Source organism: Solanum dulcamara, chromosome 9, assembly GCF_947179165.1.
Source record: "Solanum dulcamara chromosome 9, daSolDulc1.2, whole genome shotgun sequence".
NCBI classification, from domain to species: domain Eukaryota; kingdom Viridiplantae; phylum Streptophyta; class Magnoliopsida; order Solanales; family Solanaceae; genus Solanum; species Solanum dulcamara.
Genome location: NC_077245.1, coordinates 57,465,365 through 57,491,475, shown reverse-complemented (window position 1 = coordinate 57,491,475; position 26,111 = coordinate 57,465,365). Strand labels below are relative to the sequence as shown.

The following is a 26,111-nucleotide window of genomic DNA, read 5'->3' as shown; positions in this document are numbered from 1 at the left end:
AGGACATGTCCCTAGCTAACTCTAAAATCTAAAGTTGAAAGAGAAGTACTGAAATGAAATATCATACAAAAACTCTGTCTCTACTAACAGGTGAGTATTCATCTCAAAGTCCACTCGATGCTAAATAAACTCTCAAGGTAATATCATATATAAATATAATATATTCTTTGATATGGTAAGAATAAAGTGATACCAAATTCACCAGTAAGTACTTAAATCATAAGTATATCTCCTTTTAACATATAGTGATTTCATAACATACTCATAAGAGATAATTATCTAAAGCATCTAAATTAGGATAAGCTTTTCATAGAAATACTTCAATCAAAAGTAGCTAAATCATGAAAATCTTTCATGATAAGAATACTTCAGTCCTAAGCAACCTCATTTTTATTAAAACTTTCTTGATAATTTATTCAAAAGCATCCTTAAATCATAGTTCCTTTAATTCATGATGCATCCTTAAAATCTCAAAACTTGATTTCAAAATCAAGATATTCATATTTTATGGGTTCATGTATAAATTCTTGAAAATATGTAATTAAGATCAAATCATGTATAATAAGATCAATCAAAAATAAATAAAATAATAATTTATTGAACCCATAGCATAATCATACAAACCCTAGATTTTTGGATGATAACATAAAGAAAATTTGAAGTTTCTTTGAGACTCCATGGATAAAAGGGATCCATGGACAAAATTTTCACATACCCTAATGAATCCTAATCTTGAAATTGGAAGAGGAGACTTGAATCTTGAAGAACCCTAATCCACTTTGAGAGATTCCTTGAAGAAGAAGACTTGAGAGCCTTTGAGGTTTTGAGTGAATGAGAGGAAATAGGAGAAGTTTGAATGGTATAGTTAGTTATAAGACTTAGAAATAGTCTAGAAACAACATAGTATAGGTATTAAATGGGTAGGAAAAAACCCAAATATCCTTTGTTAAAAACTATCGAAAGAGACTTTACGAACCCATCTATGGTCTATAGGTCCTCGTACAGACCATCCTCTTGGTCTGTAGGTTGAGATACTAAGGGTCGAAAATTCATCCAATTTCTATGAATTTACTCCATCATCTGTAGACCTCTTTTATGGGCCATACACTCTTGTCCTATCGAAGATCTGAGCTCAACTCTGTGAACCTCATGTATGATCTCACACTACCCGTATCTCTTTCTACGACCCGCCAAGTGTGCTCGTACAAAATCTTCTGAGATTTGAAATTTTACCAAATGTTAGGACTCACCTACGACTACCTTCGACGTATTATAGGACATTGTACAGTCCATAGGTTGGCTCATAGAACGTAACCTGCATCAGAAATTTTTTGCAACTTTTCTTTTCTAATCAACTTTCAAACTTTTGAGGTGTTACAAAGTTTGGCTTAGCTCTGTTTAAAGAAATCATTTTGAGCATAGACTCTAAGTATCAGATTTTCAGTTTTTTCCTAAAGTGTACTTTTGAGCATAAACTCCAAGTATTATATTTTCAAATTTTCCCTAAAGTGGGACGTAATAAAGTTATTGAGCATGGTGGATATTTTTTGAGAAGTATTGAGCAACAATTTGAGAATGAGTCTAGATAAGTTAAACCCTATAAACTGCGCCACCAACATAGATAAGATCATGTCACTTGTTTGGGCGATGCCTTACCAGCCTCGATAAGGGCTTTCTAGATGGAACCATAAGTTCAGTTTGCTTTCTTATACTCTGTCTATGTATAAAATGGCTCTAGCAACATGGGTTAGATGTTGTATCACTATAATTTACTCTTGTTATTCTTGGCTTAGTTATAATTGGTATACTTTGAGTAATAACTCATGATTTGGTTGGTGATTTAAGTATTGATATCCCATGGATCAATTTAGAGTCGATGATCATTGTTAGTGACTAGTTTGGGGTATTAGTTGTTGAATCCTTAGTCTAGGTGATATCTTGACTTGTTTTACATCGCTTAGAATTCTTAAAACTCGTTTCTAGGTGATTTGAACTTAGGATACCTGAGTCCATGCTTTTGGCACATCAGAGTCTCAGATTAGTGATTTGGTGCCTTTGACACTATTTTTACTCTGCTTGAGTGATATATGATTTTGAAACACTACTTGTCTCATTTATTCCATCGCTGTTAAAGAAATTCTTTTAAAAGAAAGAATAAAAGTTGAGATTAAGACTTTTGACTGATGAGTAAGTATAAGAAATTTTAAGAAAAATACTGGTGATATTTTATTTATGGCATTTCATTATTGATGAGCTTGAGGTATAATTTCGGGTGGCCCTTTTATTGACTTTGGTCTACACTTTATTTTATTTGATTAACTCGATGTGTGAATTATGGGGGGCCCGTTGATACATATTCCATATTATTATTTCGATGTTGATGAGCTCGAGGTATGATTCTAGACGACCCTTTTATTGATGAGCTCTAGGATTATTCCGAAAGCTCCATGTTGCTTTTGGGGATATTAATCCATATCTACCACTTTATATTCATGCACTCCTTCAATATTTTGCCGGTTGAGATCATTAATGCGATTTTCTTGCTTGGTTGGATTTATTTGACTACTGTATGATCTTCCCGCACCACCTTTCCCCGTAAACATAGTGTTATGCTTCTTTCTTATTATTATTAGTACCATCATGCTGCTTATTATGTATTTATTCTTTATGAGCTCGGTCGGCCTATGATGCCTATTGAGTATCCCATATTTTGGTACTCATGTTGCACTTCTATATCTTTTTGATGCAGCTCCTAATTTGAGCCACCCTTAGTGTGCACCCGATTATCCATAGTTGTGCCGGATCCGAATTATGGTAAGCTCCCGACGTTCAAAGACTTGCTACATTCCCTTTTTTGCTATGACTTGTATTTTTTAATTAGGAAAGTCAGTTCTGCATTATATATTTATATATATTGTCAGCTTTTGTACTTAGTAGCTCCTGCATAGTTAACACCAGTTTTGGAGTTTGTTCTAGTGTCAGTTCGCCATTTTTTATCATTTATGGGTCTTTTGTATATTTTTTTGTCCGATGTTTCTTTCATAATATTATTTTTTCTTCAACCTTGTTATGTTATTAATTACTTAATTAGATTGAGGTTTGACTTTTGCTTGACTTGGTTTTGGCTTGCATACTCCGGGGTTATAGTAGGCGCCATCATGATCCAAAATTAAGTCATGACAGAGTGGTATCAGGGCTTAGGTCTACCGATCTCACCATTACCGGAGCAAGTGTCTAGTAGAGTCCTATAGATTGATACGATGACGTCCGTATCTAATCTTTGGGAGGCTATAGGTCATTGTTAAGAATTAAGTCATTATTTTTATTTATGATTATTCTCTAATGATGATGAACATCTCTAAAACTAATTGTTTCACTCTTTGTCAGATGGCGAGAACGAGATCTATCTGAGGCAAATAAGGACCCCTGTGCCTACAAATAGAGCCCCAGCTTGGCGTAAGGATTGAGGTTGATACAAAGGTCAGGGCAGAGCCTAGGCTACAACACCAGTGTCGGAGCTAGATATTAAGGTTGAGTAGTTCGAGCATCAGCCGGTAGAGGAGGATCCAGCCCATCCCCCACCTAGATTTGTGGCCATACTAGTGTTACAAGATACTCTAGTATGGATCCTCAACTTCATGGGGGGTATGTCCTAATTAGGGACACTTTCTATCACATCAGTCGGACCTCTTATTTGAAAGGAGGCTCAGACTTTACGATAAGCTAGGACACACTATGATCCGATCCTATTTTACAACCTACTACTATATCTCCTCATCCGGTGGTTCAGCCTATTCCTATGGTCAGCATATGAAAGCTAGGTTAGTTATGATAGTGGAGGAGCAAAAGATATTGGGAAGATTTATTAGATTGGCCCCTCCCAGGGTTTTAGAAGTCGCGGGTAAGAAAGCCCACGAGTTTCTAGTTAGTTTCCAAGAGAGGTTGCATAGACTTAGATTGGTGGAGTCCCACTAGGTTGATTACACTTATTTCCATCTAGATGGACCAGTGAAGCAGTGGTGGAGATCTTATCTTAGCTACAAACCCGCGGGATCACCGCACATATTATGGACTCAGTTCTTAGAGGCTTTCTTAGAGAAGTATGTTCTCCACAGTTTTAGGGAAAGACTGAGAGATGATACCACAACACTGATATAGGGATTGATAACGGTCACAGAGTATGAGTCTCGATTCCATTCCCTTGAGGTTGGCTATAGAGAAAATGGTTGCATCAAGTTGTTCATTATTAAAGATAGTAGACCATGTCTGTACTATTTAGACTATATGTCATAAGGCCTACGGAGGTAGCGACAAAAGGCCTCGCCACCAGAGTAGTGTTAGTGATACCAGTCACACGGTAGGGGTTCTTTTGGTAGAGGCCATCCACTGAAGTATCTACCTAGTATACCAGTTAAGGAAGCCTTATATCTTATTGATGGTGGATCAGTAGATATTGGTGGTAAAAGTGGCTAGGCTTTGGGTCAGTCTTCCCGGGGTCAGGCTTTTGGGTATTCAGGCCGTGGTAGCTATTAAGGGTCAGCTAGGACATCACATGGAGGTATTAAAAGGGTCGTTCTGTGAGTTTGGTATGATAGGACACTTTTCTAGGGAGTGTCCTACTATCATCCATCGTAGACACCATAGTCAGCAAAGTCTATAGGGTCAGCAGGTTCAAGTCCCTAAGGCCCTAATTCAGCCATACAGAGAGAATGTATAAGGTAGTAGATATGATTCTCAGTATACTAAGGGTGGTTACCAGGCAAGACGGATAGGTGGTAGAGGTGGGCGCAGTCATATGTATTCCTTTTAGAGAAGGTTGGAGGCGGAGATGTTAGATACTATTATCACAGGTACGATCTCCATCTCTCATTAACTTGCCTATGCTTTATTTGATTTGAGGTCCACTTAATAATATGTTTTTGCTCATTATGCTACTTGATAGGATGTTTTATGTGATCCATTGCTTGTGCCTACATGTGTAGCTACCCATATAGGTGTTTCTTTAGTAGTGGATCGAGTGTATCATTTCTGTATAGTGACTATCTTGGGGTATGATACTAGAGTGGATTTGATTGTGCTAGATATGGTAGACTTTGATTTGATTCTAGGCTTGGATTGGTTGTCTACTCATCATGCAGTTTTGATTACTTCTCTAAGACCGTTATATTATGTATGCCTGGTATTCCTCCAGTCTTGTTGGTAGGTGCAGTTTGTCATGTACCATGTGGTGTGATATCCTTCCTCAGGGACCAGCAGTTAGTGGGAAAATGGTGTCTAGCTGATCTTTCTTATGTCCATGACACTAGTGTAGACAATCCTTCTATTGATTTTATTTCAATAGTCTGAGAGTTCTCTGATGTATTTCCCACTGATCTACCTAGCCTTCTTCCTGAGTGTGATATTGATTTCAGCATTGATGTTGAGCCGGGTACATAGCCAGTCTTTATTCCATCATATCGGTTGGCTCCAATTGAGCTGAGGAATCTTAAGGTACATCTCCAGGACCTCTTGAATAAGGGGTTTATCAGGCCCAGTATATCTCCCTGGGGTGCTCCTATTCTATTTGTGAAAAAGAAGTATGGTACCTTGCATATATGTATTGATTTCAGGAAGTTGAATAGGGTGACCATCAAGAATAGCCTGTTGAGGATTAGGGAGTCATATATCCCTAAGACTTCTTTTAGGACTCAATACGGGCACTATGAGTTCGTAGTCATGTCTTTCAAGTTGACTAATGCCTCCACAACATTCATAGATTTTATGTGCCGTGTGTTCAAGCCCTACTTAGACTCATTCATCATTATATTCATTAATAACATTATAGTCTACTTTGGGAGTAGAGAGAAGCATGAACAACACCTAAGGATAATACTTCAGACCTTGCGGGATCAATAGTTGTACGCCAAATTCACTTAAGTGTGAATTTTGGCTGGAGTCTGTGGAATCCCTAAGGCATGTGGTGTCCAAGGATTGGATTATAATGGATCCGACGAAGATAGCGGTAGTTCATGATTGGACCAGGCCTATATATCCTTCCAAGGTTCGCAGTTTTATCGGGTTGGCAGGTTATTATAAATGGCTTGTGGAGGGGTGCTTTTCTATTGCAGCACCTTTGACAAGATTGACTCAGAAGGATGTTCCTTTCTAGTGGTCTAACGAGTGTGAGGCGAGCTTACTGAAGTTCAAAGCCTTGTTGACTTCAGCTCCAATTCTTACTCTTTTTGTCAAGGACCAAGGATTTACAGTGTATTGTGATGCTTTAGGTGTTGGCTTGGGTTATGTTCTAATGCAGCAAGGTAGAGTTATTTCACATGCTTCCAAGTAATTAAAGGTGCATGAGTGGAACTACGCCATACATGATTTAGAGTTGGCGGTTGTAGTCTTCACATTGAAGATTTGGAGGCATTATCTATATGGAGCCCATTGTGATATCTACACTAACCACCATAGTATGCAACGCATATTTTACCAGAAATACCTTAATTTGAGACAATGCAGGTGGTTGGAGTTGCTGAAGGACTATGACATCACTATTCTCTAACACCCAGGCAAGGCAAATGTAGTAGTAGATGCTTTGAGCCGGAAGACAGTGAGTATGGGGAGTTTGGAATTCTTATCAATTGAGAAGCGACCTTTAGCTTTGGACATTTAGTCCTTTTCTAACCAGATGGTTTGTCTTGACATTTCTGAGCCGGGTAGGGCACTTATTTGTGTAGAGACTAGGTCTTCATTAATAGAGCAGATTCAGGCACAATAGTTTAAGGACCTACAGTTGAGGGTGATTCATGATAAGGTACTTAATGGAGAGGCTAAGAAAGGGACCTTAGATTCAAAGGGCATTTTGAGGATTGAGGGTCGTATCTGTGTTCCTAGAGTTGGAGATCTACTTAGGCTCATCCTTGAGAAGGCCCATTATTCTAGATATTCAACTAATCCCTGTGCAGTAAAGATGTATCATGACCTACGGTAGCATTATTGGTGGTTTAGGATAAATCATGATATTGTAACTTTTGTGGATAGGTGCTTCAACAATCATCAGGTTAAGTTCAAGCACCAGAGGCCAGATGGTTTGACCCAGCGACTACCCATTCCAGAGTGGAAGTGGGATCGGATAGTTCTGGACTTTATAGTGGTTTTCCATGTACCTCCCAAGGTTTTGATTCTTTTTGGGTCATTGTAGATCGATTGACTAAGTCTGCTCACTTTCTACCAGTCCAAACTACCTATACCTCTTAGAGATTGACTCAAATTTATATCTGAGAAATGGTTTGATTGCATGGGGTGCCAATATCTATAATTTCAGGCCGTGGTACTCAGTTCACTTCTCATTTCTGGGGGTCTATTCAGAGAGAGTTGGGTACCCGAGTTGAGCTCAGTAAAGCTTTCCACCCAGACCTATGGGTAGTCAGAGAGGAGTATTCAGTTCATGGAGGACATGCTACTAGCCTATGTTATTGAATTTAGGGTCAGTAGAATCAGTCTTTGGCTTTGGAAGAGTTTGCATATAATAACAGCTACCATTCGAGCATTGAGATGGCTCCCTTTGAGGTACTGTATGGAAGGAGATGTCGCTCCCTAATAGATTGGTTTGATGCTTTTGAGGGTAGGCCTTAGATCATCGATTTGTTGCGTGAGTGGATGGGTAGAGTTCGTATGATCTAGGAGAGGCTTCGTACTACCTAGAATAGGCAAAAGAGTTATACTGATCAGATGGTTTGGCCTTGGGAGTTTATAGTTGGGGACCGGGTATTCCTATGAGTGTTGACCATGAAGGGTCTAATGATATTCGGGAGGAGGGATAAACTTAGCCCAATTTTATTGTCCCTTTTGAGATCGTGAGATGGGTAGGGGAGGTAGATTATGAGTTGGACTTACCACCAACACTTTCAGATGTTCAACTTGTGTTCCATGTTTCTATGTTGCGATGGTACGCCCCAGATGAGTCTCACGTGCTTTAGTGGGATTCAGTTCAGTTTGACGAGTCCTTTGTTATGTATCGTACTTCTGTACCTTGAGACGTGTTTGTAAGTTTCTTGAAAATCACCATGTGATCCCTATTATCTATCACATTACCAAATAACTCTAAGGAAGGGAGGATGTGATGCCTCATGAGAGGGAAGGTTGGAAATAGAGTTGTGAGAATCCAGAAAGAGTTGGAGGGTAAGAAATGAGTCGTAGGACTCGATTTACCTACGTAAGCTACTAAGTTAAAAGTTGTATGCACTAGAGCTACTTAAGGATATATCAAACTTACGTAGCACGGATTACATAGGTACGTAAAATAAGACGAGATTACGAACCCACAAGGAAGGAGAAAAGATGACACGTGGTAGCCAATGAAGAAGCGACACATGGCAGCACCTCAAGCAAGCAGGTGACCCACCTGCTTGGGGTCAAGTTGGTGACCCACCTACTTGGGGGGGTGGACTCCACTGCCACATGGCATCCCCTAGTTGGCAGCATGATACAGTGGCCAATCATGGCTCGACACGTGTCACCCTAAGGGGATGACATGTGTCACCCTAAGGGGATGACACGTGTCACCTCCAAGGCATCCCATATATACATGTTAAAATGACTCTTAGTCATTTACTTATCCAAAATTTCAGCCAAAAACGTGAACAAAAGGAAAAAAACAAACCTAAGACTAAGAGAGAGTATTATGGCGGCAACACAGAAAACAAAGGTAAGCTTCCACTTGTGCTCCGTAAATTAAGTATATGCAGTGTTGTTTAAATATGTGGAGGTGTATATATGTGTTTTAGGATGCCTACGGAACCATGGTTTCAGTTTTACACTTGGAACAAATAAGAAAAAGTTGAAGAAACACTTAGAAAGCCAGAAAGAGAGGGTTATGGGTTTGGTCTCCAAAAGGTGAGCCCCCAACTTTAGTTCTATGAATTAGTTATTTAAGGTATACAAAAGTTGTATAATGATGTGTTATAGCAAGAAATTCCAATTTGGGGGCAGCGGAGAAGTGGCACAAACAGTCCGCAACTTTCAGCACTTTAAGGGGGTTTCCGAAGTTAATTTTCAGCAAGTTTGGGAAGCCGTTTGTTAAGGTATGGCTTGGTTTTATCCTCCAACGTTTTGGTAAGGTTTTGTACATGATATTAATGTGTTAATAATGAAAAATCATGGCTTGTAGCAACACAAAACGGATAATAAATAGTCCGCGCAATTTCAGCAAGTTTGAAAAGTTTCCGAGTTGCAATTTGGCAGTTTTGGCCAATTTCGGGTAAGGTAAAGTTTCTTCTTTCAATTTGAGTTTTATGGTGTTGTTATGGATAATTTTACACGCCCTATAGGTGGCTATAAATGTGGAAATATCATAGGAACACTTGACATTTGAAAGAAACTAAATTGGAGTCGCTAGAGGTGAATTATCATCGAAATAAAGTGTTGTTCTTGTGAGGTACTTCTGCAGGAGTGTGGTGTTTTATTGAAGGGACTAAATATGTTCTAAAAGGGGTAGGGGTGCTTCTGGTTTCAGCCATACGACCCCTCGTTTCGTATAATTAAAGGTGTTATAAAATAAAGGCTAGACACCCTATTATGATATCGTAGCTCCGAGCGAGTTGTTTGGAGCTTATGTTGTATATTGTTGATGTGAACTGCTTAAAAATATGCTGCAGGTTGTTTTTGTTGGTTGTCTGTAGGTATTAGGAGTGAAGTTGGAAATTTGGATAGGGCTCATTATAGGGGAGGTGCTGCCCAATTTTCGTTAACGCCTTATCTAATTAAAGAACTAGTCGATGAGACGAATAAGGAAATAGGTTCCATGGATGCTAAGGTGCAACTGAGGACACTGAAAAGTTAAGGTTGCTGATACTCGTATTTCTTCCATGTTAAATAGGTTCGGAGGATGACGACGTGGACGTAATTAAGAGAAGTCCATACGAGGTATGTGAAGCTTTCTTTTGGCATATTTTTGGCATAAGTATTAAAAGCTATTCCTTCTTTTGGCATGTCTTAGATCTACGTGACAAGTGGTAGGTGTTTTATTCTTGGGGTAACTCTATTCATGAGCTCTGAACATGATTCATGATTCATAATTCGTGTTCACTGTTGAATGTTAAGACTCTTAAAGTAGTTAAGCTTCCATTCCTCAAGTCTTCTATATGCTGAGAAGTAGTGTATGTAAAGTTATTCTTCCTCTCTTTTGGCATGACTTAGATGTAAGTATTATTTATATGAAGTTTGAAGTTATTCCACTCTTAAAACTCTGAGGGTGAGTTAAGAATCTTGTTCACTTCCTACTGATTAGAACTCCTGTAACAAGTTGAGTCATTACTTTTCAAGTCTTCCATGTGATAGGAAGTGGTGCATGTAAAGCTTGTCTTTTCCTTCTTCTAAAAAGACTAGACTAAAGGTGCTATAGGACATGGATTTGGATATATCCCTATTTATAGATTCTGGATGTAACTCATGACTTGTACCCACTTTTGAATGATAAAGGCTTTGAAGTAGTTGAACTACGACCCTTAAGCCTCCTATAGTTTGAATAGGGTTGGGATGTGTAAGCTCCTATAACTAGGGTTTCTTGAATATATGGATCGGGCCATCGTACCTCGGCATCATCATGTAATATATGGATCGGGCCGTCATTCCTCGGCCTTATTACACGATATGTGGATCAGGCCGTCATTCCTCGGCATGTGCTTGCTATATACATGGATAGGGTTGTACGTTCTATAGCGCTAATAGTATATATATGCCTATCATGATAGATTATGTGTTTGTAACACCGAGTCCCCGAGCGGGCCGGATACGGTACGTGATAATGGTATACAGGACTTTATTTTGTAAGGTGGAGGTATAGTAGTATCAGAGCAATTCGTCCTTGGGTTGTCTGCAGACCATGTCTAGTAGAGTGTTGTTTATCGGTGTGTTGCGCGCCACATCTATAAATAGGAGGCTACATGATATTTAGGATGTTACTCTTCTTTCATATCTAAGGATCGTGCAATAGAGCCGAGTCATAGAAGGTGAAATTCTTTATACTAACCTCTTATTTCCGCAAAAGGACAGCATTGATAGAAGAAAGTGACTGATGATATTGGAAGTTACCAAGCACGCAGGTAAGCCAAGGCACAAAATATATGTACCAGGTAAGGTATTGAAGTATGATTGAAATATAAAGTTGAAAACTGAAAGAAAAGTAGATAGGGAAGTGTAACAGATGCAGTTCAAAGTTGGACATACGAGGTAAGTCTATTATTTTTATACTATTATTGATATTGAAAGCCCTGTATGGCTGTGATATGAGATGATATTGAAAGCCCTGTGTGGCTGTGATGTGACATGAATATATATGTTGGCCCTGTGAGTATTATTTGTATTTCCTGCATACAGGTTTTGGGGATAGTTACGAAATATAGAGGAAACTTTGTCGAAATTCTCCTAGAACAGGAAAAGGAAATAATAAGATTTGGCAAGAAAAGGAAACTTAGCCCAAACTACATTAGAACTTATCAAGTTGCTCGTAAGATAGACAAAGTTACTTGTAAATTGAACTTACCACCTGATTCGGGAACCCTACGCCCAGTCTATCAAATATGGATGCTTCGCAAATGTACTGGTAATCCACCCAGGGTATGTCCCATAAATGAAGTCCATGAAATGGAAGAGTTATCCTATAAGGAGAAACTTATCGCCATCTTGGATTGGCAAATTAAAAGGTTACGAATTGAGGACGTGACTTCCGTCAAAGAAGTGTGGCAAAACAAAAACAAAGGGAGGGGATGACCTGAGAAGTCGAAAAAGAGATCAAGGAAAGATACTCGTACTTGTTCCCTATATCCAAGGGTAATTTGAACTCCTAAATGGAGCAGATGGCGATTTTTATAGAGAACGCCCAAAATCTCCCTGAAACCATATAAGACAAGTTAACATTCGAGGACGAATGTTCTCAAGGGGGGAATGATGTTATATTCCGTACTCCTATACCTTGAGATGTATTCGTAAGCTTCTTGAAAATTGCCATGTGATCACTATTTTCTATCACGTTACCAAATAACTCTAAGGAAGGGAGGATGTGATGCCTCGTGAGAGGGAAGATTGGAAATAGAGTTGTGAGAATCCGGAAAGAGTTGGAGGCTAAGAAATGAGTCGTAGGACTCAATTTACCTACATAAGCTACTAAGTTAAAATTCATATGCACTTGAGATACTTAAGTATATATCAAACTTACATAGCATGGATTACATAAGTACATAAAATAAGACGAGATTACGAACCCACGAGGAAGGGAAAAAGATGACACGTGGTAGCCAATGAAGAAGCGACAGGTGGCAGCACCTCAAGATAGCAGGTGAGCCACCTTCTTGGGGTCAAGTAGGTGACCCACCTTCTTAGGGGTGGACCCCACTGCCATGTGGCAGCCCCTAGTTGGCAGTATGATACGGTGGCTAATTATGGCTCGACATGTGTCACCCTAAGGGGCTGACATGTGTCACCTCCAAGTCAGCCCATATATACATGTTAAAATTACTCTTAGTCATTTACTTATCCAAAATTTCAGCCAAAAATGTGAAAAAAGGAAAAAAAAACAAACCTAAGACTAAGAGAGAGTATTATGGCGGCAACAAGGAAAACAAAGGTAAGCTTCCACTTGTGCTCCATAAATTAAGTATATACAGTGTTCTTTAAATATGTGGAGGTGTATATATGTGTATTAGGATGCCTACGGAACCATGGTTTCAGTTTTACACTTGGAACAAACAAGAAAAAGTTGAAGGAACACTTAGAAAGCCAAAAAGAGAGGGTTACGGGTTTGGTCTCCAAAAGGTGAGCCCCCAACTTTTGTTCCGTGAATTAGTTATTTAAGGTATATAAAAGTTTTATAATTATGTGTTATAGAAAGAAATTCCAATTTGGGGGCAGCGGAGAAGTGGCACAAACAGTCTGCAACTTTCAGCACATTAAGGGGGTTTTCGAAGTTAATTTTCGGCAAGTTTGGGAAGCCGTTTTTAAGGTATGGCTTGGTTTTATTCTCCCAAGTTTTGGTAAGGTTTTGGAAATGATATTAAGGTGTTAATAATGAAAAATCATGGCTTGTAGTAGCACCAAACAGATAATAAACAGTCCGCGCGATTTGAGCAAGTTTGAAAAGTTTCCGAATTGCAATTTGGCAGTTTTGGCCAATTTCGGGTAAGGTAAAGTTTCTTCTTTCAATTTGAGTTTTATGGTGTTGTTATGGAGAATTTTACACGCGCTATAGGTGGCTGTAAATGTGGAAATATCATAGGAACGCTTGACGTTTGAAACAAACTAAATTGGAGTCGCTAGAGGTGAATTATCGTCGAAATAAAGTGTTGCTCTTGTGAGGTGCTGCTGCAGGAGTGTGGTGTTTTGTTGCAGGGCGTAAATATGTTCTAAAAGGGGTAAGGGTGCTTCTGGTTTCAGCCATATGACCCCTCATTTCGTATAATTAAAGGTGTTATAAAATAAAGGTTAAACACCCTATTATGATATCGTAGCTCCAAGCGAGTCGTTTGGAGATTATGTTGCATATTGTTGATGTGAACTACTTAAAAATATGTTGCAGGTTGTTTTTGTTGGTTAGTTGTAGGTATTAGGAGTAAAATTGGAAATTTGGATAGGGCACATTATAGGGGAGGTGCTGCCCAATTTTCGTTAACGCCTTAACTAATTAAAGAACTAGTAGAGGAGACGAATAAGGAAATAGGTTCCATGAATACTAATGTGCAACTGAGGGCACTGAAAAGTTAAGGTTGTTGATACTTGCATTTCTTCCATGTTAAATAGGTTCGGAGGATGACGACGTGGACGTGATTAAGAGAAGTCCAGACCAGGTATGTAAAACATTTCTTTTGGCATGTTTTTGACATAAGTATATAAAGCTATTTCTTCTTTTGGCATTTATTAGATCTACGTGACAAGTGATATGTGTATGAATCTTGGGGTAACTCTATTCATGAGCTCTGAACATGATTCATGATTCATAATTCATGTTCACTGTTGAATGTTAAGACTCTTAAAGTAGTTAAGCTTCCATTCCTCAAGTCTTCTATATGCTGAGAAGTAGTGTATGTGAAGTTATTCTTCCTCTTTTTTGGCATGACTTAGATGTAAGTATTATTTATATGAAGTTTGAAGTTATTCCACTCTTAAAACTCTGAGGGTGAGTTAAGAATCTTGTTCACTTCCTACTGATTAGAACTCCTGTAACAAGTTGAGTCATTACTTTTCAAGTCTTCCATGTGATAGGAAGTGGTGCATGTAAAGCTTGTATTTTCCTTCTTCTAAAAAGACTAGACTAAAGGTGCTATAGGACATGGATTATGATATATCCCCATTTATAGATTCTGGATGTAACTCATGACTTGTACCCACTTTTGAATGATAAAGGCTTTGAAGTAGTTGAACTACGACCCTTAAGCCTCCTATAGTTTGAATAGGGTTGGGATGTGTAAGCTCCTATAACTAGGGTTTCTTGAACATGCTTTATAATGATATCTAAGGGATGTTTGATATGTTACAGAGTTTTTTGTGCACGTATATGTATTATGATATATATGGATCGGGCCGAACATACCTCAGCATATTTTGCTATGTAAGGATCAGTTCGTACGTTCCACGATAGGTTATGCATTATACGGATCAGGCCATCGTACCTCGGCATTATTATGCATTATATGGATCGGGCCATCATACCTTGGCATCATTATGTAATATATGGATCGGGCCGTCATTCTTCGGCATTATTACACGATATGTGGATTGGGCGGTCGTTCCTCAGCATGTGCTTGCTATATACATGGATAGGGTTGTACGTTCTACAGCGCTAATAGTATATATATGCCTATCATGATAGATGATGTGTTTGTAATACCGAGTCCCCGAGCGGGCCAGATACGATACGTGATAATGGTATACACGAGTTTATTTTGTGAGGTACAGGTACAATATCCTATTAAATACTATACTTGGTTTCCTGCATCCCTGTTTCAGTTGTTATCTCAGTTATGTTATGCTTATATACTCAGTACATGTATCGTTTTGACCCCTTTTCTTCAGGCGGCTGCGTTTCATGTCCACAGGTACAAACGTTTATTTCAGAGATCCACCAGCTCAGGATTTCCGCTCACCTATGATTGGAGGTGCTCCACTATTCCAGAGCCTAGTTTTTTTGTACTGGTCCATCGGTGTATATATGTATTTGTTTATTCAGGGGTACGGTGGGGGCCCTGTCCTGTCATATATTACCATAATATTCTTAGAGGTCTGTATACATATATGTGGTGGTTGTTCATGAGTTTATGTCGGTTGTGACTATACGGCACATTATAAATGTTTTTACGTTATGGCATTCTTGTCGACTTGCATTCTCTTCCATGATACGATATGAATAAAGAAGGCTACATGAACATGAAAAAGTTTTAACCCATTTAGGTTTTGGGGGGTTTTTATCACATTACCCATAGCTCAATTTGGTTATATTTGAAACTTACGTATACGGGGGTCCAAGTTGGACCCCAGTCACGGCCCACGGGGTTAGGTCGTGACATCTTTATCCTTTGAGGAGGAGCTTGTGGCTATTTTAGATAGACAGGTTAGGAAGTTGAGGTCTAAGGAGATTCCATCGGTGAAATTCTAGTGGAGGCATCGTACGGTCGAGGAGGCTACTTGGGATACTAAGCAAGAAATGCAGACCCGATATCCTTATCTTTTTGAGCAACCAAGTACCTTTCTTTCTTGACTTTCGAGGATGAAAGTCGTTTTAGTAGTGGATGTTGTAATAACTTCTAAGGTCATTTTTGTGCCTTTGCGTGTTTTTAATATTTTAACTTTCCCATAGCTTCTTTATGTCTCTTGCGTGAAATTGGGATGTGTTGAACGCTCCCCAAGGTATTCAATTGAATTTTCAGGTGGTTTGACTATTTTTGAGGATTAAGGTATGAACGAGTTGACTTTTAGTCAACATTCGGAGATTCGGGTGTCATATAAGAATTCTTTCATTTTTATCAGCTCCATAAGGTCCATTTTGGTTTAGAAGGAGAGTTGTTTTGGGTTTTGGAGTCTTCATTTTGAGTTTGTGTGATTTGTCATTTTAACTTTAAAGTTTTGGCCAAGTTTGACTTATGTCAATATTTCGAGAAAATGCACTCGGATGAAAATTTCATTAGCACGATTAGCTTTAGAACACCGAGTTTGGTCTAGAACGACCTTTGTTTCGACTTCCGAGGTGCTCGAAATGAGTTTTAGGCCATTTGTGCTTTTTGAATACTTTCTTTGAAAAGTATTGAGTTTGGTCACATTTCAACAAAATGAGCTCCATTGGAAAATTCGTCGATTTTATTAAGTCCGGAATGCCATTTCTGGTTGGGTAGCATAGTCCATTTGCATTCGCAGAGTTTTGATTGAATTTTGGACTCCCATCAGAGGAAAATCCAATTCTCCAAAATTCAACACCAGCTAAACTGCTGGTGCAAGAGCTTTTACTCTTCGCGTTCGCGACCTAGGTGTCTGCGATCACAAAGGTCTAAGACCCTGGGCATCATGATCGCGTGAATGAAAACTACAATTGTGATGGGTTAGCTGGATCGGACCTCGCGATTGTGAAGGGTAATTTAACTGATTTGGGAGAAATTAAATGCCCATTTCCAGCAGCTACGTCCCATTGCAGGACTTAGTAATTTTGGGATTTTGAGAGCTCCTCTTGTCCATTTTTGATGATTCTCGCTCGGTGCATTAGAGATTCTCGTGGGAACATTCCAGAACCCTTTCTCTTCCTAAAAACCTCATAAATTTCGCATGATTTCATTGTTTCTTGAAATTTTTGAACTATTCTAGGGCTAGAATTTGGTGGAGTTGTTTGAGCTCTTTTAGTACTCAGAATGTGCCCATTTTGGGGAAAACATTCCTTGAGTTATTTGGGACCTTATGACGGAGTTAGTTTTTCAATTTTAGTTAGTTTTTCAATTTCTTATGCGGGTTCCAATGTCCAATTTTGACCCAATTTTAGTTTCGTTTTTAAATTATAATAATATGGGTATTGTTGGATTTGTTTTGATGTGATCTTCGATAATTTAATAGAGTAGCATCGTTTGGAGGTGGTCCACAAAGGAAAGGCTCAAGTTTGGTGGTTTGGGTGCGGTTCCGTCTTGAGGTAGGTTATTGTTTATTCTTGTTAGACTTGGGTTAGTTAGAATTGGTAGACTTTGAGTAGTGACGCATGATTAGGTTATTAATTTAAGTTCTGATATCCCATGGATCCACTTAGAGTCAATGATCATCATTAGTGACAAGCTTGGGGTTTTAATCGTTAGATCCTTAGTGTAGGTAATATGTTGACTTATTTTACATCGGTTAGAATCCTTAGAACTCAATTCTAGGTGATTTGAACTTAGGATGTTGTGGTTCGACTTGTTTGGTTTTGATTGTCACTTGTTGTGAATTTTTGCTTATAATTGTGTCTTGTTTGGCTTTGATATTGAAATGTTGGGTCCGAGGCCGTGCTTTTGGTTCACCGGAGTATCAGGTTAGTGATTTGGTGTCTTTGACCAAATTTTTACTCAACTTGAGTAATTTATGATTTTGACATACTGCTTGTCTCATTTATCCCAGTGGTGTTAAAGAAATCCTTTTAAAAGAAAGAATAAAAGTTAAGATTCAAGACTTTTGACTGATGAATAAGTATAAGAAATATTAAAGAAAATACTGGTGATATTTTATTTATGACATTTTTTATTATTGATGAGCTCGAGGTATTATTTTAGGTGGTTCTTTTATTGACTTTGGGCTACACTTTATTTCATTTGATAAGCACTAGGTGTGAATTTCAGGCGGCCCGTTGATACATATTTTGGGTTATTATTTCAATGTTGATAAGCTCGAGGTATGATTCGGCGGCCCTTCTATGAATGAGCTCAAGGGTTATTCTGAGCGCTCCATGATACTGTTGGGGATATTGATCCATATCTACTACTTTATATTCATGCACTCATTCGATATTTTGCGGGTTGAGATTATTAATGTGATTTTCCTACTTGGTTGGATTTATTTTACTACTTTATGATCTTTCCGCACTATTTTTCCCAGTTTTCATAGTGCTATGCTTCTCTGTTATTATTGTTAGTACCATAGTGCTACTTATTATGTATTTATTCTTTCTGAGCTCGGTCTGCCTATGATGCCTACTGAGTACCCCATATTTTGGTACTCATACTTTACTTTTGCATCTTTTTGATGCAGCTCTCAGTTCGAGCCACCCACAACGCATGCCCAATCATTCGTAGCTATGCCGGATCCGAATTGTGGTGAGCTCCCAACTTTCAGAGACTTGCTACATTCCCTCTTTTGCTCTGACTTATATTTTGTATTTAGGACAGTCATTTCTACGTTGTATATTTATATATGTTGTTAGCTTTTGTACTTAGTAGCTCCTGTATAGGTGACACCAGGTCTGGGGTTTGGTCTAGTGTTAGCTCATCATTTTTTATCACTATTGGGCCTTTTGTATATTTTGTATCATATTTACATATCTATACCCTGGCCTGACTTTTCTCTCGTTATATTCTTTTTGCTTCCACCTTCTTATGTAATTAATTATTTAATTAGATTGAATTTTGACTTCTGCTTGACTTAGGTTTGACTTGCCTACTCGGAGGTTATAGTAGGCGCCATCATGACCCGAATTTGGATCGTGACATTTTACATGTTTTTACATACATTCATGTTTTACTTTCAGTTGAGTTATTTTCAATATTCCTTTTAGTTTAGTTATTGTTTCATTCAACTTTATTATATATCGTATATTCCATATACGGTCTTCTTTCGACACTACATCATCTCATGATGCAAATATAGATGCTCAGGATCATCAACAGGCGCTCCATTGATACTATTATTTCATCTACCTTTTGGTGAGACCTCCAGAGTTATTTTCAATACTCCTTTCAGTTTAGTTATTGTCTCATTCAGCTTTATTATATACCGTATATTTCATATATGGTCATCTTTGACACTACATCTCATGATGCAAATATAGATGCTCAGGATCATCAATAGGCGCTCCGTCGATACATTATTTCATCTGCTTTTTGGTGATACCTCCTTGCTTTCAGAGGAGTCTTTCACATTTATGATTTCAATATTAATAATTCATTTCGAGTGGCCACCTGTCTTGTCCCGGCACCTATCTTTAGTTAGTAGAGGCTTCATGGATAAAATTAGAGAGTCAGTTCAATATTTCTTTCAGATGTTTTAAACATTATTTCATATTATATTCAAAAGGGTTTTAGACAGTGCATGAGATTTATTTACTTGATTTTAATGTTCACCTTTTTAAAGCTTTTATATTCATGTTAATTCTTCCACTCAGTAGTCAGTCAGACCAAGGTTTCACTAATTGGGATCAATAATGATTTTTGAATGCCTGCCACGCCTAGAATGTAGACTCGGAGCGTGACACAAATAGGGGATCCTTTATCACGTGCTCTATTCATACTATCTGCTGAAGTACTAACCAGGGATCTCAATTCTGAACTTGTATAATTACTATGCATATTTAAGATGAAAACTGATAGATGACACATGCTGTGATGAAGCATTTACATTAGTTAAGAAAGACACAAACACAGCTAAAAAATACAATAAAGACCATACTATAACTAAATGCACAAAAAGTATTGAAAGGATCACAAGTAGCTAGAAAGAATATTACTATTTATTGGTGAATTATATGAGGAAGTTTTATTTGTTTCAAAGTTACTACGAGGTAAATTAATCATATGTTCGAAAAGTTTTATGTTATTTTGAAATGAACTTCTATTTGAATATTTGTTCTTATTGATTCAGTATTACGTATGAAGTGTATTTGTTTTGTAATCTACATGTTATTTGAATTACTCTATTATATATAGAGTAGGCCATACTAATGCTAATAAAATTATTTTGAAATACTAATTAAAATATTAATAGTTACTGCTCGCGATTGAAATTAAAATTTCACTTATTATTTGTGGGTAGGAATTAAATTAGATGTTTGTACTTCATAAATCAAAAGTTACTAATTGTTTGATTTCTTATATTAGTGGGTTCAGGTTCGGCAATCCGTCAATATCTAATATACTAGCTTGAACTTAAATTATCAAGTCATTGGCCTAAGGATTATATTTATTTATTACAAGAGAACTTGTACTTTTATTATTTCATTTTTACTTTGTTACGTAAAATAAGTTTTAGTAATTAATAACCTCTCACATTATTATTCAACAAAATTGTACAAAAAGAATCAAAATACACGTAAACTAGTTGGTAAATAAATATGAAGATATCAACCATTGAGTCAAGACAATTGAAATTCTATTTTAAACATACATATATATATTAGATTTAACTTTATGCGGAACAATAATTTGTTAACGTATAAGTTATCTTGGAAGACTTAATTGGAAAAAAATTTATCTTTCAAGATCTGTCAAATCGCATGTTTTCTCTCCTCATCAAAACCCTTATTTACCGATTAATTAAAGTTGCAATTTTCTTGCATTAACTCAGGTATGCATATCAACAAATTAATCTGATGATTTTCCGTACATATGTTGTTTGTGGTCTAGAATTACATGATATGAATTAATTAGCTGTTGATGAGATGGAACTATTCCAAGGGGCGGAGAGCGTCCGGCTTAGAAATCGAAAAGACAAGTACCTAATAGCGATGGATGATAAAGAATTTGTGACACAAAGACGCAAAGGATCAAATAAAGATTCAGTTTGGAATGTGGAATTTGTTGAGGGAAGAGAAGACGCCTTTCGTCTCAAGAGTTGTTATGGGAAATATCTAACAGCTACCAACACGCCATTCATTCCAGGTGTTGCTGGAAAGAAAGTGATCCAAACAGATTTTCCAGAAAAGAACTACCCATCAACGGAATGGGAAGCCGTAAGGGATGGATTTCAGGTACGTCTCAAATCATTTTGGGGGACTTACCTTCGACCTAATGGAGGATTACCACCATGGAGAAACTCAATTACACATGAGGCTCCTAATACTAATAGGAAACACGAAAAACTCTTGTGGGATATTGAGATTGTGGAGAAACGTCCTAAATTACATCGTCGAACCAGATCAGATTCCACTTTTCAGAGATTGGATTTAACATTTATAAGATCAAATTCACATTCAATGGCTTCCACTCTTGTTTCCCCTAAGACAAAGGCCCAACTTGGAGAACCTCAAGAAATCTGTTAAATACATGTATCTGCAGAAGGTAAATTTTCATTGCCAAATTCGTTAGTGATCAGGAAAATGGAAGTTGTTATCTTCATATACTAATTGTGGTTATTATGGAATTCTTCTTAAGATTCACATCATTCATCTTGAGTATACTACAGTATTCATTATATCCAAATATTCCAGGTATATGAAAATTGCGCGTTAAATATAATTCTATATTTTCTCTTGGTAATAGTATCCTAGCGGCTTACATTCATAGCAGAAATGCATGTGCATGACTAAAACATTGGCATAAGAGAAAATATCATCAAATGGTTGAGGCATGATCTCGATTCAAAGCTAATAATATTCTTAATAATAATAATAATTTAGTGTACGTACTTACTTTGCACATATATATCGTGTTAAAAATTAAATAATATACTTTGACGGTGTAAGATATTTTTTTACACAATCAGATAATTTTAAAATTTATTTCTATACTGGAGTTGTTGTTGTTGTAGTTTAAGGAAACTTGAACACTACACTTATTGTATCTCAATTTAATTTAGGTTATAGCTCTTTTTAAACATAAAATTTCAGTCCTTCAACTGTCTCTTCTTTATTACCGCCTTTTCAATACCATGCAAGTTTACAATCACCACTCTTTGCTCTTTATGCTGCTCCATTTATGCTACATATGTATATCCTTTTGTAAAAATCAAATATGATGATTTTTTTTATAAAAAATAAATTTGTGAATAAAGTTTTATATTTAAAAAAATTAAAGCACACATTGAAATTTCATATTATGCTTTTTTGGAGAATTTGAGGTTTAAAATGTATTCATGATTCCAAATCTCATATCCAAATTTTGATTTAAAATCATAATTTCAAAGACTTCATATTACACGTCTAAACACAAACTAAATAAACATTTACAAGGTGAGAGAGATCAGATATGACAAAGTCTCACTTGTGTTTAAATTAAAACTAACGAGTTGGAAGGATAGTGGAAGCCAAGATGAGAAACAGAGCATAAAAATAGATTTGAAGCATATATATATTATATATATAGAGAAAATTCCAGAGGGGAGGGAGTGAAGAGAGAGAGAGTGAGAAAAAAAAGTTCAAAATTAGAATGGTTGGTAACTGGCAATTGCCAATAAACTATACCTAATTATGTAAAAAATCTTACACTCAGTCGGTGCATATTAGTTAATCTCATCATGTTAACAAGTATAAATGCTTAAGTCATTAACGGCCCTTTAAAGTTGTTTTGCTTAATTCACTTAGACATCTTAATTAATACTAGTATCTATAAAATTGTTTTACTTAATTCACTTAGACATCTTAATTAATACTAGTACCTATTGAACACTTTCAATCATTCAAAAATTGTTCCTATTAGACTTTTTTGATTATCAGCAAAAAATATGAACAATCTGCGATACACTCACGGTGACATGAAAAAAATGATGAATTAAAAAATAAAACGTGGTACTAGGACCCCAAAATTGTAAAAACAATAATATTTATGTTTAAAATATTTCAAATACATTTTCTACCAATTTTTTTTAAAAAAAGAAAAAATTGAAACTATCAACATCATTTTATTTGGCCCCACCCCTGCCCAACCCCCTTTCTTCTTCATCTTCTTCCCAAAACACTTTATTTTTCAAGCCACAAAATTCAATTTCTTTTCAAATAAGTTGAAGATTCAATTACTTTTTTTAAAAAATATTTTTCATACTTGATAAGTCACAGAGAAAGATATAGAGAAAGATTGGCACAAGAATGAAGAAGAAAGGGAGTTTGCCAACTGTTTAATCATTTGTAGATAGATTTCAGAAAGAAATTGATAGCTCACAAATTAATTCTATCAAGTTTCCGAATAACACTTTTAATAAATTTAGTGGGTTTACTGTTATGATCTGATACCTTGAGTCATGATGACACCTACTATAACCCACTAGTAGGTAAGCCAACCTTATCACGAAACTGTGATTAATGAGATTAAGAGTAGAAACTAAACAATAATTAAACAACCATAAGAACAATAAAAATAAGCGAAAGTAAATCCAAATATATACAATAAAGTACGATCTCTCCCAGAGCCTGAAAATCACAAGTATAGAGATACTATCAAAAAAAGATACAAGTCTCAAAAGTGGACCACTAAAATAAGACTTGTCTCAAAAAGTAAAAAACTAGTCAACTATATACAGATGGAGACAGAAAATTCCCAAAATGTCAAGTGCTCACCCTCGCCTCTGATGTAGACTGCAACTGGCTAAATCAACGTTGATAACTAGTGCTCAAACCTACATAACAAACACAGATGTAGAGTGTAGTATGAGTACCAAAACAATAGGTACCCAGGAGGCATCATAGATTGATTAAGCTTGAAAAGTCAAAGCAATAAGAAATAATAGAATCTAGGAAACAACAAAGTCAAGAGAAAGTAAAGGTGATGCACATGAGTGTAATGAACTAAAGGGAACAAAGTACATCTAATTAAACCTGACTGGACCCCCATAAGCCTAGAAAGTATACTCATAAGCAAGTGAAATGAAAATTTGAGCGGATATACAAAATAACTAAACTACTAAGAATATGAAACGGTGAGTCTAGAGTCTAAAAAGCATAGCCCAGACCTCGAATAGCGGATAGACTCCAATTAACCAACAATAACAACCCAATTAAGAAGTCTAGCGCCCGGAACTCAAACCGCAGATGTCTCAAAGGGGAAATTAGTCCGAAGTTGAGACAAATCAATAGTAATCTCCAAATGATCAAGTAAGGACAGCCCAATTAAGAAGTCTAACGCCCAAACCTCGAACCACGAATATGTATGATCAAAGGGGCAATAGTCCAAAGGCAGGTGAATAATCTCCGTAGAGGATTAGAGGGCAGCATGAACAGACCTTGAATCTGCGATGATTATGGCTGCCAAATAATATGATTTCATCTCATCATTGTAAAACCACCATAGAACGATGTCCACTCTCAGATAATCAATAAATCACTCCAAGATCGAACCATACCCAATTCTGATTCGCCAAGTAAGGCCCCAAACCTCAAATCATCCACGTATAAGCCATAAGATCAAGGGGAGAAAGGGTAGAAGTTTGTCAAAGCTTAGGCAACGCCTAATTTAAGGCTCAAACTACCGACCCAAGTCTTCTATTCCAGTCTACAGGAAGCTATGTCGTCCAAATCGATGTTGGAGTAAAACCTAGGCCTAAAGGCTCCAATTATCACAAGTCTATGGAAAACACTAGTCTAAGCCTATAGTAAGGTCAACATGCCCAATAAGATCATAAAATAACAATTATGAAACAACAAGGGATGAATGATCAAATTAAGATAGGCAACATTCTCACAAGTACCCGAAAATAGCCTAAAATAAGATTTCTACACTATAGGCATGATCAAGAACCTAACCCACTAAAATTCCAAGTAATCCTAATGCTTTGACATAAACAAACTCAATCTAAAAAGAGAAAAGTCATAGCCTACCTATAGGATGATCACGCACACTCTAAAATTACGGTATCAAACGTAAAAATAGGTTCACATTGTCAATATGGTCATTTAGACACTAAGATTGTTAAAAGAGGAGATGGGCTAATTTTAGAGTCTAAAATGGAAATGTGGGACTCAGGCTAGAATTTTTGGAATTGACTGTGTGAAAGGGTCCTAATTAGCTCCCCGAACTTGTGTTCTAAAATGGAACATAATTCGAGGCTCGGAACAGCCAAAATTCAAGTCATGCAAGGTGATCACCATGAAGATAAAAGGAGAAATATCACATCAGCTAAAATGCAAGAATTACCTCAAACGACGATTCTCAAACACTTTCCAATCACTCCAATGAATTCGCCCAAAAATGCCCAGTAATCGAGTCTTTGACCAACCAAATTTGGACTTAAAATGAGAGAGAAAAAAAGTTTTGAATGTTGGATAAATAAGCTGAAAAATGGGTTGGAAAAGAACTCTCCAGGCGTCGGAAAAGCGAACAAAAAGGTCTCTAAAGCGACCACCTCTAAGAGACGGGCCTCACTAAAGCGAGACCCAGTCCGCTAAGGTGAGGGTCGCTTTAGCGAGGGCTTGGTTGCTGAAACGACACCCACCCCAGGGCCTGCCTTCGCTTAAGCAATGCACTGGCCACTTAAGCGAGGGTCGCTTTTGCGAAGGCACCAGACACAACTGGACCAACTTAGTTTTGGAACTTCCCAAGCCTCCGATAGGGTTCTCCAAATTTGTTCGGTACACCGTATGTGCAAAAAAACTATGCTACCCCACCAAATTTGACATTTCGAATTCATTGGCATAGTCAAATTTTTCATACGAGGTTATTGTGACAAAAAGTGGGTTCTACACCCAAGTATAATTTTTAGCCAATTTCATAAGGGATCTCAAGATTAGATCGAAAGCCTCGAAAAATGCACAAAATATCATTTAAGACCAAACTCAACATTCCAGAACTAATCAAGCTGACAAATTTTCAATCAAGTGCATTTTCTAAGAATATTGAACAAAGTAAAACTTAAGCCAAATTTCAAAGGCTAAAACGTATAATGGTCCAAACTAACACTCAAGGCCTCAGGAATCATGCCAATCATGCTACTAGCCTAAAATGACCATTCCAAAGCTAGTGGAACCGTCAAAATTCCATTTTGAGGTCATTTACCTGACTTTTTAACCAATATCAATTTTTTTATTTTTAAAAGCTCCAAAATAGGGAAACGGGCATAAATCCTAAACAAATGATCAGACAACTGAATTATCAATGCCAGCAAGCCATAACTAACTTGGGATCACTATAGAAATGCTCTAAACGATGAAACGAATGCATTATCACAAAAATAACCTAGAGGGTCATTACAACATCCACTAGTAAAAGAGCTTTTGTCCGTGAAAG

General features: G+C 37.1%; 1 protein-coding gene across 1 annotated transcript; it reads left to right on the top strand.

The window, feature by feature from the left end:
* Positions 1-20,546: 20,546 nt before the first annotated feature.
* Positions 20,547-21,220, top strand: LOC129903703 (uncharacterized). The gene has a single exon (XM_055979249.1). It carries the CDS (start codon positions 20,621-20,623, stop codon positions 21,218-21,220), a length of 600 nt encoding a protein of 199 aa, XP_055835224.1. The 5' UTR covers positions 20,547-20,620.
* Positions 21,221-26,111: the final 4,891 nt, after the last annotated feature.

Bases quoted from the DNA above. Each gene is read 5' to 3' on its own strand.
- LOC129903703 (XM_055979249.1), top strand. From the start codon at position 20,621: ATGGAACTATTCCAAGGGGCGGAGAGCGTCCGGCTTAGAAATCGAAAA.